The following is a 16,180-nucleotide window of genomic DNA, read 5'->3' as shown; positions in this document are numbered from 1 at the left end:
GTATCTACTGTGTGTGTGCTGCATCATAAACATCTTTTCCTACCCCCCTTCCTCTCTTTCACTTGACAATAATCAAATCATCGTCATCATCATCATCCAACATGACCCGCCTCCTGCTCCTGCTCAACACACTCGCCGCTGGCAAAGCCGTCCCACTGCCAACCGAAACCCCCAACCCTTCTCCTAAACTATCCCTCCCCGCCTCTCGTATCCCCTTCTCCGTTACAAATCTTGTCTTCTTTCTGACTGGGGATTTGTCGTCTCTCGCTGCCCTGGAAGCAGCAATCAACGTTTCCACTTCCATTTTTCTCCCATCTAGGCGTTCCCCCTCCCTCATCCTTCCCAACTTCGTCGTCAACCCTGATCCCCATCCCAACGCCACCTTTGGCTGTGCCTTCTCCGCCAACCCCTGAACACTCGCACTCATAGTACTAACCGTCGAGCTACTGGCCGAAGACACCGGTCTCTTCCTCTTGACAGGACCCAGCTCCACCTTCGGCGCGTCCTGCCCTCTCCTCCCCGTCAACCCCAACGCGGCAGCATCATACCTCCTCTCCCTCTGCTGACTCCCCATCACAGCGCCCCCATCCAAACTCCCAAAACTCGTCCCCACCGTCGACCCAAAGCTCCCACTCCCATTCACCGAGCTCCCCGTCTGCGGTTGTGTTTGTGAAGATTCAACAGTCGAACTAGTAAAACTCCCCCCTCCTTGGGCCCCCTTTCCAGCGGCCCTACTCATGTAATCCTTCCCCGCCCCACCCCCCCAACTCCCCAACTGCCTCGCAATATCCCTCTCCTTCTCCCTCTTCAACAACCTCCTCTTCAGCGCCTCCTGCCTCTCCACCCGATCCGCCATCCCCATCTCATCCCCATCATCCCCATCCGCCGTCCCCCTACTGACAAAATACTTCGTCCCCGTAAACCTATCATACCCCTGGTTCACATCCTTTTCCTTCTTCCCATACCACTCCCTCGAATTAGCCTTCTTCGCCCCATCCATCCCGCTCCCAACAGTATTGTTCAACTCCATCCTCCCCCCCCTAGCCTTCCTAACCGCCTCGTTCGTATGAAACTCACAATACTCCGTCCTCCTCCCATTTACCCACCCATTACAAAGCTGCCCATCCTTCTTCACCGACTTGCAGTACCCCAAATCCCTCGCCTTCCCCACCTCCAAGATCGTATCCTCATCACTATTAATCACCAGCCCAAACCTCCCCGTATCCTCCCTCCCCTTCGGCGGCGGCAAAACACTTGGGTTCAGAATCGCCACGACCGTCCCGGGCGTCAGTCTGTAGAACCGGTCAAACCCACTGTTGAAGAGAAACAGCTCGACCTCAAACTGCAAATCAACCAGCGTGAGCACCATGTACTTCCCCCTATCAGACTGCGTCCCGCTCGGTCCGGGCCGGTGAGACCTCGGGTCGGATTTCGATGCCAAAATCGCAAACACGACAATATCCGATTCTACATCCGGCAGACTCCAATCAGGGGCCTTGACGTGCTTGAGTAGGTCTTTAAGCTGGTATATCTTCTTTGACGAAACCGCCCTCGCCAAAACAGGGTGAGGTAATATCCGTTTAGAGAGGTGAAAGCTAGAAAAGATCTCGAAAGACGAGTCACTCGCGTTGTTGTTGTTGTTGTTCGCCGGGGCAGAAAACGACGAGCTGACTGATGACGGGCCAAGAAACAAGTCTGACGAGTCCGCATTTGGGTTCTTCGTGGTGATGGTGTTGCGCAAGTCAGAAGCAGTCCGACTTCTCCTCAGGTATCCCGTCGGTGCACCGGTAGGCGCAGTGGCAGTGCTGTTTGTTCTCCCAAGCGCAGACAATAGCTGATCTCGCGAGAGCTCATCCGGCTTATACGGCACCTCTGGCAAGTCCTCCGCTTTGGCTTTATACTCCTCCATTTCCTGCCTGCCAATGCTGAACGCTGTGCTCCTCGCTTTTTGGACTCTCTTCGCTTGTTCGTGACGGGCGGCTTCCTCTGTCCTGGCTGAAGCAAGACGCTCGTTGAAACTGAGAGGGCGGGCGGTTTCTGGTGATTTCGCGCGCCGGGGAAAGTTGGACATGCCGCTCCCGCTCTGGCTCTGCTGGTGGTTGTTGGTTCCCAACTGCCTCTGACTTGCCGGTCGCCTCAGTGACATCTCGGTTGCTTTTCGTCCCTTGTCAATGCCTAGCAGAACTCGTTTCGGAGAGGCGTCCAGATTCGACATTGTCGCCGACTTCCGGACTGGCGAGGCTGGAACTTCAACAGGGGCTTGTGTTGGTGGTCTTTCTATCCTTTCCCGGGCCAATGCCAGTCTTGACTGAAAGGGAATCTCTCTCGTAACGCCTGCTCCAACTGCTCCTCCATTTTGTGGCCCAGGTTCTGACAGGGAAGACGCTTTTTTGTGTGCCCTTGCCGCCTGGAGCTTCTTCAGCTTCAGCTTTGCTTGGATCGCCTGAAGCTTGAGCTGCAACATCTCCTCATCCTCCTCCTCCTCGTCCAGGTCCATTGCGCCGTCGTACATTGGTTGTTCGCCCATTCCCAGGGATGGTTGCGATCGCGAGGTTCGGAGTTTGGAGGGTGATGGTGAGGGAGAGGAGCGGTCAGCCAAGCGACGCAGTTTTTCTCGTCCGCCGGGAGTGCTGAGGAGGGCTTCGCGGGGCGATCTCGGGGGCCACTGGGCGGCCATAACTTTGGGGGGGGGATAGTCGCACGCCGGACTGCGTCAAGGGCTGCCTTGGTGTGGATTTCGATGTGCGCAAATAACCAACTATTCCTTGGGACTTGGTCGGGAGAGGGTGGGTGAGGTGAACTTGGGCTTGTTTATTCGGGACAGATGTATGTATGTAGTAGGTAGTATGCAGGAGCAAGCGCATATGCAGGAAGAGTTGTTCTCTGCCAGCTCCTGCTGTGCCAGGGTTACTGCCCACTATATCGACCAATTACTGTGGGACATGAACGACATGGCCGGCGGGCTGCAGAAGATCATGTACCCAGGCGATAATCTGTTTTCAGGATTGAGTTATGTTGTTTACTTTCCAATAGAGGTATCGAAAAAGCCGCTGTAGAAACCCGATAAGCCCAATGGCTGGGTCGATAAGGTGTGTGTTCTGGGTACGTTGTGTGGTGTGGGATGTCCAGCGGGTGTGATGCCAGTGGGAGGAATTCGCGAAAAGCTGGCTTAGCTTTAGTGCGCCCGCTTGACAGGGGGTGGAAGCACTATAGCGCGACGCGTCTTAAAACGGCCGAGACGCGTCTTCTCTTTTAATTGCAGGGATTGCGTTTAAGCAGCTCCTCTTCTCCATACACCATATTACAAGAAATCTACCTGCGGCATCTATCTTGGACCAATGCGATAGGTATAGAAGGGCGATTTGGATTTTGGACTTCACATTCATTCAACCATACTATGGCGCGAACACGATCAAAAGGCGGCCCTGCCTCGACGAGCGCCGATAAAACCGTTTCGACAACAACCAAAGCCGCCTCAACATCTACATATACTCTGTCCGCCGAGTCAACCAACCCACCGAAGCTCTTCGTCCTCCCCAAGAACACCTCCTCCTCAGTACGCATCATCACCCTCGAGAACCCTCGATATGGCAATCCAACCCGATATCTCGTCTGCCCAGAAACCGGCTCCTTCTACGAGTTCACCAAAGCCGCACCCCCAAACAAATCCACCCCCCGAAGCTGGCTGCTCTCAAGCGAGAAATCCGAAAAGGAGCCCGCTCTGGAATCTCAAACCATTCAATCTCCCGACCTCTACCTCGCAACCCCCTACGACCCCTTATTTCTCCTCCTCCCAGTCCTCTTCAAGTCCTCCTCCAACTCCAAATCCGACAACCTACAACGTCAATACCTCTCCCTAGACGACTACCTAGACCTAATCCCTAACACAGACCGGCACTTCTCCGAGATCCTCACCCTCCCCAACAGCCACGTCGAAAAAGTCCTCGAAGCCCGTCTAGCCAGCGTATGCGACCTTGTCGAAATGGGCGACGACAAAATGTACCGCCCCAACGAATCCAAACTCTCCACCATCATCCTCTCCAAAGCCAGCAAAATGGCCGAGCACCTCCCCCCAAGCATGGAAGAGAAGTTTATCAAAAAGGCGTTGGAGGCGCCAGTCATGGGGGTAGTCAAAGACCAACCACCACCACCACCACCACCAACCACCTCCACCTCTTCCCCAGAAGAAACCGCTTCCCCATCCGCCTCAGAGTCCCAATCTACCGTCACCACCAGCAGTGGTACAACCCCCTCAACAGCCGTCACAACCCCAGCCACCGAAGAAGCCCCCGAACCAACTTTTGCCCCAGCAATAACCGCCTCCCCAGCCACCATCTCCCTCCAACGACTGCGCACATCCCTCAACTTTATCCTTTCGTCCTACCTCCCCCCTTTTCTCTCCAAAACCGTGCTATCATCCCTTCCATCTGAAACGTTCACAGAATTGGAGGAGTATCTGACAAAATTGTCCAAACTCCGGACTGAAGCGGCTGCTTCGAGAAATCTTGACATTAATGGAGGGAAACGCGCCAGGGACGAGGACGATGATGAGAGGCTGGAGAAGAAGCGCAAGATGGAGCAGGAGGAAAAAGTGAAGAAGGCGAATACGAGCAGGGGGGTGAAGCAGCTGGCCAAGGTTAATACCGCGGGGATGATGAAATTGTCTGCGTTTTTTAAGAAGGCTTAGGTTGTATGATGTGTATAGAGGATCAGGTGTATATGTTCGGTAACTGTACTGGATAAGGCGTTTTGACAGGATTTTATTTATTTTATTTTATTTTTTATTTTTTTGGAGGGGGGGCGAAGGGGTAAAATCCGGCGTTGAAATTTATCAGCCTGATCAAAATAATATTATTCCAATTTTATTTTCTTCTTCAATATTTAGGTGTGATATGACCTCGATCAAGTCTCCTTCTTAGCCCCCCTCGTCCCGGGCGCCCCAACCCGCCCATACCCAAAACCCCCCCTCCCAATCCCGCTCGTCCCTCTCGAGGAGGTACTAGTCCCCCCCCTGGCAATCCCAGTTCCGGTTGTAGTCCTCCCAGCAGAAGAGGTGCTCCTAACCAACCCGGCCCCCCTCCCTCTTCCCGTCGTGGTCCCCCTAGCCAACCCCCTCCCCCTTGTCGTCCCACTACCTGCTGACACCGTCCCAGCAGCGCGCTTTCTTTCCTCCTCCTCAGCCTTCCTCCTCGCCTCCTCCCTCCTCCTCTCTGCCTCTCTTGCTCTGCGCTCCTCTTCTTGCTGTTTGAGGAGGGCTTCGTGCTCCATGTCGGCTATGTCGCCTGATGCGCCTTTCCAGTTTGGGTTGAGGATCAGGCGTTGGTTGTGTTCGGTTTGGGAGAGGATGCGGGTCCAGGTGTTGAGGAGGGTGGAGGCGTTGGTGACGGTTTGGGAGACGGTCTGTAGGAAGTTAGCCTTGTGGGTTTGACCTAGGTAAGGGGTACATACAACCATGTTGCCTTTTGCTCGTTCGAGGGTTGAGATTATGGATTCGATGGCTGTGTTGATTGCACGGACGCCTTGGAGTTCGCGTTGGAGGGTTGCTTCTTTTGTTTCCGGGTCGTCCGGGGATGAGGGGGCGGCATTGTGGGTGATGGGGGTTTTTGGTTTGGAGGGGGGGTATTGGACCTGGGATTGCTGGCGGGAAGAAGGGGGTGGACGGGAGGGGGTGGTGGATTGGACTTCGGAGAAGGAGAATTCATCGTCTGAGGAGGGGGGTAGTTTGGGGGAGGAGGGATAGTGGTGGTGGGAGGGCATGGTGATGTTTGGTTTGTGTGGGGTTGTATGTTCTTGTGGTGGTTGTGGTGGTGGACAAGGCTGAGACTGTCAATTGAATGTCTCTATTTCAGCGTGTGGCATCCGTAAGGCTGGATTGTGTCTCGGTTTTGATAATGATTGACGGCGGGTAGGTCTGATTCTGGTAAGGCTCATGGGATGACGTTGATGTTTTTGCTGCAGGTCCAGTTCGACCACCCCCCCCACAAATGCGCTGTTACAGCGGTATTGGCTAGCCAAATTGGTGGGGCTGGCCGCTGGGGTTCCATTGGGCAGGCAGGGCTGCAAAAAACGCGAGACTGACACGTCGAGAGCGCGTCTTGAGAGAGAGGACAGGGATGGGATGGAGATTATTGTCCAATCAATCCTCATCAAGGGCTCCCAGTCCCACTTGTCCCAGCCCCTTCTTCGCATCCGCCCGTTTTCCTGCTCCAACCTCTCCATCCAGCATCACAATTTTCCAATCGTGTCAAACCCTGAGACTTGCCAAACGCTTCAGTCCTCCTCCATAACCCTCCCATATCTTATTTTACTAGGGAATCCTAGGAGTTGCTGTGTTTGTTGCCCCGGTGCAAGTCACTTGTTTGACCTGTCAACATCAACACGATCACCTGCTACCTTGCGCGATTTGTTGATTTGAACATCGCTGTCGCTGTCACGCAACCTCACCTCGCCGTCCAACCTCTCACCTTGCGACTCTTGGGCTCTTGCGACTCTCTTTGATCCGTACCACCACCCGCCGCCGACCACGCATTTTCATCCCGCCTGGGAGCACCCTCACTTCGCGCCCACTCCATTCTGCGCCCTCACAATAACAACAACAACAACAACGACAATAGTCACCTGCTCCCCACTGCCAATTCAATTGACGTTTGTCTCTCTATTCAAAGCAATCGAACAATGGCGGAAATCATGGAGCCACCCTACCCGGCGACTCCTTCTCCCAGCTCCAGAGTCAGAACTCCTCCTGCCCCTCACCTGGGCTACTCCGACTCCTACGAGCCTTACACTCCTCGCAAGTCATCCCGTATTGCCAACCGCGCTGCCAACCGAACTCCCTCTCCCAGAGTTCCATCATCGCGTCGCCAACACCAGCAACATTCCGACCAGCCCGAGGAAACTTCAGACGGTTCTCCCAAGTCAATCAACCAAAAGAAGAAGTCGACCATGGGCACACCAAGCCTTTCCCCTCAAAAGAAGCGCATCGCCGCCATGGATTCTCCTCGTCGCACCCTCACCGCCGCCAGTGTTTCCGATGCCGCCTCTGCCCTTGGCTTCACCAAGAAGTCAGCCGGCCTTCTTGCGCCTCGCACCACCGTCGCCAGCAGCAGCACCGGGATGCTAATCACCCCCGCCAAGACACCCCAGAAGCCTCCTACCGAGGAGTCCAAGGCCAAGGTGGAAGCGTTTGCCCGCACCCTGTTCCGCGCCGAGGATGAGGTCATGCCCTCCCCTAGAAGGGTCCGCACCCAGGCCCACACGTTGGACAGCTTCACTGAGCAAGGCTCGGATGAGTCGTTCCATATCCACGTCGACTCGCATGAGCGCATTCCCGAGGTCGACCGCAGCATTGACAACCCCTTCTATGTCGAGCCCTCAAGGGCCCCTGCCCCCTCGGCTCCTCGCCGCAGCCAGCGCCAGATGGTCAGTGTTCCCGGCGAAGGCCAGATCACAATTGAAGAGGCCATTCAGCGCGAGGATGGTTTGGTCACCGTATTGTAAGTCGTCGCTCCCTGTTTGTGTTCTCATCAGTGCACTCGGCTAACACAAGAAACAGCCGTGGCAAGAAGCAATTCCACCTCTTCAAGAAGCGCGCCTCAGAGAATATCGAGGGTGGTTTGGAAAGTGCTGTCGAGGCGCCCGTGAGAAGACTCACCCGCGCCAGTGTCAAGCCCAGACTCCTCTTCCCTGTTGCCAAGCCCGATGTGCCCGCCATCTCGATTGAAGATGAAGAGGCGGAGACTGACATCGAGGACCACGTGGTTGAGGAAGCCGCCCAAACTCTCCCAATCACCCCAGCCGAAGCAGTCGAGAAGGTTCCCGGTACGCCCGAGGCCCCGCGTTTTGCTCCAGCCTCGCCGCCCACCACAGTGCGTGCCACTCGCAAGAAGGCCACGCCAACAGCGGCGTCGAGGGGCAAGCAAGCCAGCAAGCAAGCCACCATTAAGGGCTGGCGCCAAACCAAGGCTGGCGTTTCCCCCACGACCACCAGCCAGAAACGGTCTGCAGAGCCTCTGCCTGTGGCCGGCCCATCAAAGCGTGCTAGGATTTGATTTGGCTTAGGTGTTGTTGGCGCAGGTTTTCGGCAGAAAAAACTCCCATCTGAATATTCGACGACAAAGTTTGGCGACATTGGTTCGGAGTTTGGCAAATGCAATTACGGGTTATCTTGTTTTGGGTTCTTTCTTTTCGGCACAGGTTAACAGCATGCATTCTACATTCTCGTTATTATTCTTCAGCTGGGTTGTGAAGCCATATTGAGCTCACGACATAAGAGTTTTATTGCCCTTTTTTTCGTTTCTTTTTTTTTCCTGTCCTTTCTTCACGACGACGACGGGGATAACCTTGATGACACTAGTACGCAAGGGTGTCGAAAGGGATGGGGGGGAGTCCTTGAACACACTTGGTTGCTATCACACTTGAGGGTTTTGGGCTTGTCTAATCGTGGGACATGGGGAGTCTATGAAGGGATGGATGGGATTGAATGATTGTTGGGTCATGTCAGAATTAGGAAGAATCGGGTAGCTGGGAATGCGCTACGTCAATATTTGTAGATTAGTTGAAGCACAACAACAGAAGCACAGGCAAGCCAATCAAGAACATTTTTGTTGTTGTCACTTGAACTCACTTGACTTGACTTTGATCCCCACTCGGGCGTAATTGATTATGAGTGACCCCACCCCCGCACTTCTCCTTGGGCTTGTCAACGAACAACGCTGCCCAGTCAACCCGACATGACTGGGCTAAAAAAAAACGTCAATGGAGGGGCAGCTTTCGTGTTGCTGTTAAGTAAACCTGACAAACCATTAGATAAAAGGCCGAGTTTCTTTCTTCTCTTTGTTCACTTTTTTTTTTTTTTTTTACTGGGCTTTTCTTATCAAAAGAACTATATACTGCTTGTTATCTCTCTGCCCCTCTTGCTCGTTTCCCGTTTGTAACCCCTCAACACCCATCTCAAGTTTCGACGATAGCAAACCAGCAAGCAAAGAAAAATGCATATCCTAGTCACCAACGACGACGGGCCTCCCTCCCCTCACTCGTCCCCCTACGTCCACTCCCTTGTCCGAACCCTCCAGGACTACGGACACACTGTCAGCGTCTGCCTCCCGCACACGCAACGCTCATGGATAGGCAAAGCGCACATGATTGGCCAGACGGTCAAGCCGCTCTACTACCGGCCCCCCCCCCTCTCCGAGCCGGCCGCGGGGTTGGTCCACGAGGACGAACGGAAAGACAGCCACGGCACCACGCACACGAGACCGTCGTCCGTCCCTGGGACGGAGGAGTGGATCCTCGTCGACGGGACGCCTGCGTCGTGCGTCCAGATTGGGCTGTACCACTTTTTTCAAGACCGCGGTCCGGTGGATTTGGTGGTTTCGGGACCGAACTACGGGAGGAACTCCACGGCTGTTTTTGCGTTAAGCAGTGGGACGTTGGGGGGAGCGTTGGAGGCGGCGGTTTGTAAGCGCAGGGCGGTGGCGTTGAGTTATGCCTTTTTCACGAGGAATCATGATACGGAGATTATTTTGAAGGCGTCGAGGCAGAGTGTGAGGGTGATTGAGGCGCTTTGGAAGCAGTGGCCGGAGGATGGGAGTGTGGATTTGTATAGTGTTAATGTGCCGTTGGTGGAGGGGTTGGAGGGGGGGAGGGTGCTCTGGACGGGGATGTTGCAGAATTATTGGGGGGAGGGGAGTTGTTTTACCGAGGTGGATGGGAGTGTGGATGGGGAGGTGGAGGATGAGGAGAGGATTAGGGAGGCGGAGAAGAGTCCTGAGAAGGAGGGGGAGGAAGGGGGGATGTTGGTGAAGGGGGGGGTGCATACGCATAAGCATTTCAAGTGGAGTCCGAGGTTTACGGATGTTTACAAGAGTGTGGATGAGGCGGGGCCGGGGAATGATGGGTGGGCTGTTAAGGAGGGGCATACGAGGTATGGTTTTTTTCTTCTTTTTTTTTTTTTTTTTTTTTTTTTTTTTTTGGAGATGATGGGTTATGATGGGTGTGTATGGAAAGCTAACTTTGATGATGATAGTATTACGCCCCTGAAAGCCAACTTCTTCCAGGCTGCTACCCACCTTCATGGCGGAGAGTTGCAACTGTAAGTGAACATACCCTGGTTTGTTGAAGCACGCAAAAGAAAGAGACAGAGCAAAGAGAAAGAGACAGGACAGATGAAGAGTCGGATATAAACAGTACGGCAGCAAATGAGGGATGATTACACGCCAAACACAACACCATAATGATGATCAGATAGAGCATAGAGGCATTCTATCCAAAATAGAAAAGACCCAAACCAACCGCTCTGTCCTTTGCTTTGCTTTGGAGTTCTCGTAAAAGACTATATTCTTACCATTTCTTTTGTTCAGGGGTCCATCTAGAAGCTCAATTTTTGGTGTCACCGCCGCCAATGAGCAGGAGTCAACCAACAACACCAAGACTGAGGCAGAGTCGACCAAAACCGAGGATGCCCCCGCCACGACGACGACGACAACTCTCCCGATCCACCCCCCCGAGGACGCCAAACCACCAGTCTACGCCCTCGTCAACTACGGCGACACCTACGTCCAACCACTCATCACCTCGGCCCTCTCCTCCCTCCTCCCGGAGGGGTCACTGACATACCTTCCCACCCCGTCCACCTGGGACGCCAACACCAACCCGGACATCTCCCTCCCTTCACTGCTTCCTTTTCCCGAGGCCAAAGTCCTGCAGATTATGCCATATGAATCTCTTGATTTTGACTACATCTCCTCCCACCCTGCCACTTCTCTTGTTAATAGTTACATGATCCGCAAGGCGCTCATCAGGAAGCATTACCTGGCCAAGACAGTGGAGAACTATCTCGTCAAGAACCCGGACTCGGTGCTAAAGGATCATGTCAGGAGATCTGAGGCGTTTGAGGTTGATTTTGCCGAGTTTTTGGACGATGCCTTGGTTGAAGCGTGGGATTTGAACGAGAGTATGGAGAGGAACGCGGAGAAGGAGGAAGAAGAGGAGAGGGAGTGGTGGATTTTGAAGCCGGGGATGAGTGATAGGGGGCAGGGGATCAGGCTGTTTAGCACGATGGAGGAGCTGCAGGGGATTTTTGATGGGTGGGAGCCCGAGTCTGATGATGAGGGGGAGGAAGGGGGTGGTGAGGGTGGGGAAGAGGAGGGGGATGGGATCATGACGAGCCATCTGAGGCACTTCATCGCCCAGCCGTACATCCACCCCCCTTTGCTCCTCCCTAGCATGGGAAACAGGAAGTTTCACCTCCGGGTGTATGCTCTGACCGTCGGGGCGATGAGGGTTTATGTTTACAGGGATGTGCTGGCGCTTTTTGCGAGCAAGGGGTATTCTTTTCCTCCTGAGATGGGGGTGGAGGGTCTGGAGGGGCATTTGACGAATACGTGTTTGCAGGGCGAGCCGGAGTATAATGATTCTGTGCGTCGGTTTTGGGATTTGAGTGCTGATGATTTGCCGGATGGGCAGAAGGAGAGGATTTGGGAGCAGGTTAGGAGTGTGACGGGGGAGGTGTTTGAGGCGGCAGCGAGGGAGATGATGGTTCACTTTCAGCCGCTGGAGCAGGGTTTCGAGGTTTGGGGGGTTGATTTTTTGGTGGATGGGAAGGAAAATGTGTGGTTGTTGGAGGTGAATAGTTTTCCGGATTTCAAGCAGACGGGGAGGTTGACGGGGGTGGTGGAGGGGTTTTGGAGGGGGGTGGTTGATAGGGCTGTTAGGCCGTTTGTGACGGGGAAGGAGGGGGAGGAGGTGAAGGGGATGGAGTTGGTTAGGGAGGTGGATTTGGGGAGGAGGTTTTAGAGTTGGGGGGCAAGGTGAGGGTGAAAACGAGGTCATAAGGGGTTTTAACGGTCAGGTAAAAGTTTGCTTTTTTTGGGTGGGAAGCTACGGCTCTTTGGTCTTGGGGAAAATATAAGTAGTGAAGGTTATCCGAGTTGGAAGGCATGTTAAAAGTATAAGGTATCAACAGAGAGGCCTGAGAAGGCACTGTTCTCATGCACTCACATGCCCGCGAGATTGTGGTTACCGTGTTGTTGCGACGAAGATGTGGAGAGATGTGACGTTCCAAGAGAAAGACGATCAGAGAAGAGAAGAAAGTCAGGTGAGATGATCATTTCGAAGCGATTTATGTACAGAATGAGAAAAAGTATATTCACGATATTTCAGCCACCAGAACTCTCTGCGTCTCAGGTTCTATCTGCGGTATAACAGATTACAAGACACTCTGTTGTTGCAGAGTGGTAGATGGAAATGATTTCAACTCACAATCCAGTGGTACCTGCAGCCCAGTCAAAATAGCAAAAAGGCTAAAACTGACGCCTCAAAAGATGGAAATATATGTACGTCTTTGAAGATGGCCCGAAAAGATAATAAGTAGGCCTTACAAAATAACAACTAGGTCGTAAATGATGAAGGCCTTAAACTACAATCTTTAGACCCCAAAAGATAATAGGGGTGCCTCTCAGGCATAATATCATTCTTTGATGCTTCCACGCTTCTCCTTCAGCACAGGCTGATCATCATTGGATAGCCCAAAGCATTACTTGCAGAGTGTCACGACGATGTCCACAACAGTTCCAATCCTACGGACACCAACCAAGGTCTTTGTGGCCAGTATACCTCAGACTCCCTCTTCTGCTGCTAGGAGGCCCAGTTGCCGATACTCATCCATCACGCCGTCTCTTCCAAACGCCATGAGATATTTGGTTAACCCAAACGCCTCACGAATATGGATGTTCTCCTAACACGAGGGTCGCGATTGCACAGACATTGAGTTCAATTAGATGCACCCCTTTTGGCCTATTTTGTATAATCCAAACGCCACAAAGAAACTTCACATGTATTTCTTCCCAAAAGAGCAAACTTTTCCCTGACCGTTAAACCCTTAGATATATGCCTACCCAAAAAGCACATCCCTCAAAATAACCGACAGTACATGAAAAGGATAGGTATCTAGGTATCCAGCTCAAAGCTCATCATCATGACCCGGCGGCAAACTCACAAGTAGAGACAATTCATGTACCAGGTTTGTGGGACGCATGCCAGGCAATCCAGGTATTGTGTTGCAAGAATGGGTTGCTTGAGATAGTGGCTGGGATATCTCTTCCCAGTCTGCCTGTCAACATCCATGATCGAAATGTCTGCCCGTCAACCGATGCACTCAGAGGCTGTGCCATTAACCGCGCCGGTCTCCAAGGAGTTTCGACAGGCAGACTGAGAATTTCCATACAGTCAAGACCTGTCACGCTATGACAGGAAAATAGAGACTGCGGCGAAATATCAAGGGTGTAGGAGATAGTCCATACACCTTTCGAGTATCTTTCATGGCCTGTCGATTATGTTCGAGGGCCTTAGCTTCACGTTACCATCTCCACTACCCCGTCCACAACATGCGTGTGTATTCAACATTCCTCAAGCCTACACCACGACAGTGATCTCCAGAAAAGACGGCTCGGCCAACACCTCAAACCACTGCTACCTACCCTCTCCTACCATCTATCTCCAAGCCAGACCACGCAAACCCAAGCTGTGCAAAACCCATCTTCGCATCCTCCTCATCATATGCCAGTCACACCTTCCCATCTTCTCTTGGCCCAGTGGAGAGATCCCCGGATGTTAGCACCACCCCGAAGCGCCCATCACAATCCAGCAGCCAGGGACCCCTCTTCTTCCCCGACAGCAAACAATTGACATTCCATTCAGGTACCTCTTGAACGAGGCAATTTCCATCACCAAAACGGCAGTGCCAACTACATCCCCCCCTCATCCCAGCCACATTGCTCCATTCCATCACCCCTTCGCCAAGGTAGAGTTGAGCTCGTCACCGGGCATCGAGGCGGGTACGCAAGAACACCCACCCTACCCAAGGCCAAGGTAGACTACCACCAAAAGGAAGAGGCAGTGCAAGAGATGATCTCCGAGCTCTTGCATAAAAAAAAATACCAAGCCAGTAAGGCAGTGGGATATTTGCTAAGTTTGAGCTTTCTCTTGGCTACGGTGACAGTGACCGGCGGGCGGCGTGGTGGTTTGTGTTATCACCCCACCCTGGTTGTCAGGAAGAATGTGAAGTCTGCTATCAGCTGCCTTTTGAGTAGGTAACGCATTGTCTTTGAGGTGGCAGCACTCTCTAATACAATAGAGATATCAAGATTTGACCGTTCAAGGGTTGGGTGAGTTGTGCTTGAGGTAACTGCGTTCTGATATCGACATGGTGTGTGTTTGACAGGGTGCCCTTCAACAAGTGTCTCAACCTCCGCTTCCCATAACCTACCATCAAGCGGTCGGAACCGAGAGAGAGAGAGAGAGAGAGAGAGAGGGGGGGCAAGAGGGTAGTGCAAGTTAGACATAGTTCATCATGAACCAAAGGAGTTGTCGCACACAGGTCAGGTTGTCAAGTCCGCCCGGCAAAGAACGAACGCGTAGCGTCTTACTTTCTCCTCCTTCTCCTCCTCCCCAACCAGCCCAAACTTGCGCCGACCTCGACACGTGGAAGATGGCAAAAGTGAACAAGAGAAACAGCATTGGCATCGTGGCTTAGACTTTTTCTCTCCCCCCTCATCTCATCCCCAACCGGTTGTCCGGGACTTCCGGTTTTGGAAGTCCAGTCCAGAGCACTTACAAAGAAGCCGGAGGATTAAGTTGGGTGATCCGAGACGGTGGAGGTTGATAGCCGGGATCGGGTCCGAGATACTGATTGTTTGGACATTGACAGTTGTAACATGCAACGCTGGTTTTGGTCTAGACTTCCCTTCCCAAGAACTTGAGCGCAGTTGTCCTGGTCAGGAACCACGTTACACAAAACCCACTCTGTGGGACAGTTCTGCATGAGGACTAGATTGCCTGCCGCCGCTGGTTGATGTTATGTGATCTTGAGTTGATATTCTCATCTTCTTGTTGGTTCTCTACTCTCCCCAATCCCCACGTGTCTCTCCCTAGCTAGCTCCCGAGTACGAACACCACCATCTTCGTTGTCAGCCAACATCACGACGAACAACACCCCATCCATCTTTTCCACATCTCATCATCATCAGACATGCCGCCATCAACCTCTCCAGATTTCCACCCATCATGCCATGCTTTCACAGTTCCATGCCAGCGGCTGTTGGCATTCGTGTGCCAAGAAATTCCCTTTCAAGTTGTTTGGTAGTGAGCGGAGCTCGAAACTCTTGTCTGCATTTGCACAGCCCCCTTCGGTTGCGAGCACGGCGTTTGTCTTTTGCCTCTTCTGGCCAAAACTCAGAGAGAGAAAATTCGCCGTTCCCGCTGAGGGAATTTTGAAGTTGCAAAGTCCGAGAGGGCTGGTGAAATGGAGTCCCCCCGTTTTCTCCATCGCGCCGGGCGGTGAGTGAGTGTATGTGATAGCTTTAGGAGACGATGGTGAGAAAGTTAAAGTCCGATATTTGATATGTATACATGCGTGAGGGTCTCCTTACACCTGAAGTGGCGATCGCCTGACTGACTGCCGATGTCTATCCCATCGGATGGCTGTGCCAATCAGGAAGCTAGTGTGGATTTGTATGCCTCGCCTTGGGAGAGACTGACGTCCACTGGTAAAGTGATAAACCTTGCATCGCAAACGCTGCGCTCTCCGTTTGACCGGGAGATTCCCCGAGAATGCACATGTAATAAAAATGGTCGGTACGTTCCGGACATTGAGCTTATCGCTGTTGTTGGAACATCTCGATCGTCTAAGCCTCAGGCGGCGACTTGCCTGTTGAGGCAGCTCGTCTTCGTTGTTGTTGTCGGAATCAAAGAATAAATGCGTGCCTGCAACCTTCTAGAAGGAGCATGGGTCAAGCTTGTTCTAGACCACACGTGCCTGGATGGCCAAAAACCATTGTTCAGCAGAGTTGCATCATATGCCTTGGAGACTGTCTCGGCAGATGTGCCTCAGTCATTCAAGCTTTTCCCGGTTTCCCAGCCTCGCCTGCCTGAGGAAGTGCCTTGATGATGCCTTGGGTGGTTCAAAACTTCTTTGTCAGTGCCAACGGGCGGGATGCTCCTTTATAGTCAATTGGGGATGCCTGGTGCCTTCACCAGCAAGGCGGACCTGGGTTGAGGCTTGGATTTCGAGCACGCGCATTATTGTAAGATATCTTGAAGATGCTCCGCAGTGCCGTCCCATAGCTGTCTTGCCTATGGAGTATCTGGACGGTTTGGAATTTGAGACGGCTCAGCCATCAGAGCC

General features: G+C 52.9%; 5 protein-coding genes across 5 annotated transcripts; 3 read left to right on the top strand and 2 right to left on the bottom strand.

The window, feature by feature from the left end:
• Positions 1-58: 58 nt before the first annotated feature.
• Positions 59-2,677, bottom strand: QC763_408520 (uncharacterized protein; the record flags this gene model as incomplete). Its single annotated transcript, XM_062912481.1, has 1 exon — positions 59-2,677. The coding sequence occupies one exon, from the start codon at positions 2,675-2,677 to the stop codon at positions 59-61; it is 2,619 nt and encodes an 872-aa protein (XP_062765878.1).
• A 720-nt stretch (positions 2,678-3,397) lies between these two features.
• On the top strand, positions 3,398-4,687 carry QC763_408523 (uncharacterized protein; the record flags this gene model as incomplete). Its single annotated transcript, XM_062912482.1, has 1 exon — positions 3,398-4,687. One exon carries the CDS (start codon positions 3,398-3,400, stop codon positions 4,685-4,687), a length of 1,290 nt encoding a protein of 429 aa, XP_062765877.1.
• Positions 4,688-4,902: 215 nt separating this feature from the next.
• On the bottom strand, positions 4,903-8,658 carry QC763_408525 (uncharacterized protein; the record flags this gene model as incomplete). The annotated part of the gene is made up of 2 exons (XM_062912483.1): positions 5,449-8,658; positions 4,903-5,400 (listed from the first exon to the last, which is right to left on the bottom strand). Exons 1-2 carry the CDS (start codon positions 5,755-5,757, stop codon positions 4,903-4,905), a joined length of 807 nt encoding a protein of 268 aa, XP_062765875.1. The 5' UTR covers positions 5,758-8,658.
• QC763_408530 (uncharacterized protein) lies at positions 6,156-8,612 on the top strand. The gene is made up of 2 exons (XM_062912484.1): positions 6,156-7,493; positions 7,553-8,612. Exons 1-2 carry the CDS (start codon positions 6,676-6,678, stop codon positions 8,046-8,048), a joined length of 1,314 nt encoding a protein of 437 aa, XP_062765876.1. The 5' UTR covers positions 6,156-6,675; the 3' UTR covers positions 8,049-8,612.
• Positions 8,659-8,987: 329 nt separating the features above from the next.
• Positions 8,988-12,125, top strand: QC763_0067330 (uncharacterized protein; the record flags this gene model as incomplete). The annotated part of the gene is made up of 3 exons (XM_062905929.1): positions 8,988-9,922; positions 10,025-10,090; positions 10,359-12,125. The coding sequence occupies 3 exons, from the start codon at positions 8,988-8,990 to the stop codon at positions 11,791-11,793; spliced, it is 2,436 nt and encodes an 811-aa protein (XP_062765874.1). The 3' UTR covers positions 11,794-12,125.
• Positions 12,126-16,180: the final 4,055 nt, after the last annotated feature.

The sequence above is a fragment of the Podospora pseudopauciseta genome, chromosome 4 (assembly GCF_035222475.1).
Source record: "Podospora pseudopauciseta strain CBS 411.78 chromosome 4, whole genome shotgun sequence".
NCBI classification, from domain to species: domain Eukaryota; kingdom Fungi; phylum Ascomycota; class Sordariomycetes; order Sordariales; family Podosporaceae; genus Podospora; species Podospora pseudopauciseta.
The sequence above is the reverse complement of the archived record's forward strand: the minus strand, read 5'-3'. Positions and strand labels throughout refer to the sequence as shown.

Coding starts and splice junctions, on each gene's coding strand:
- QC763_408530 (XM_062912484.1), top strand. CDS start 6,676: ATGGCGGAAATCATGGAGCCACCCTACCCGGCGACTCCTTCTCCCAGC. Junction 7,494..7,552: donor GATGGTTTGGTCACCGTATT/GTAAGTCGTCGC, acceptor CACAAGAAACAG/CCGTGGCAAGAAGCAATTCC.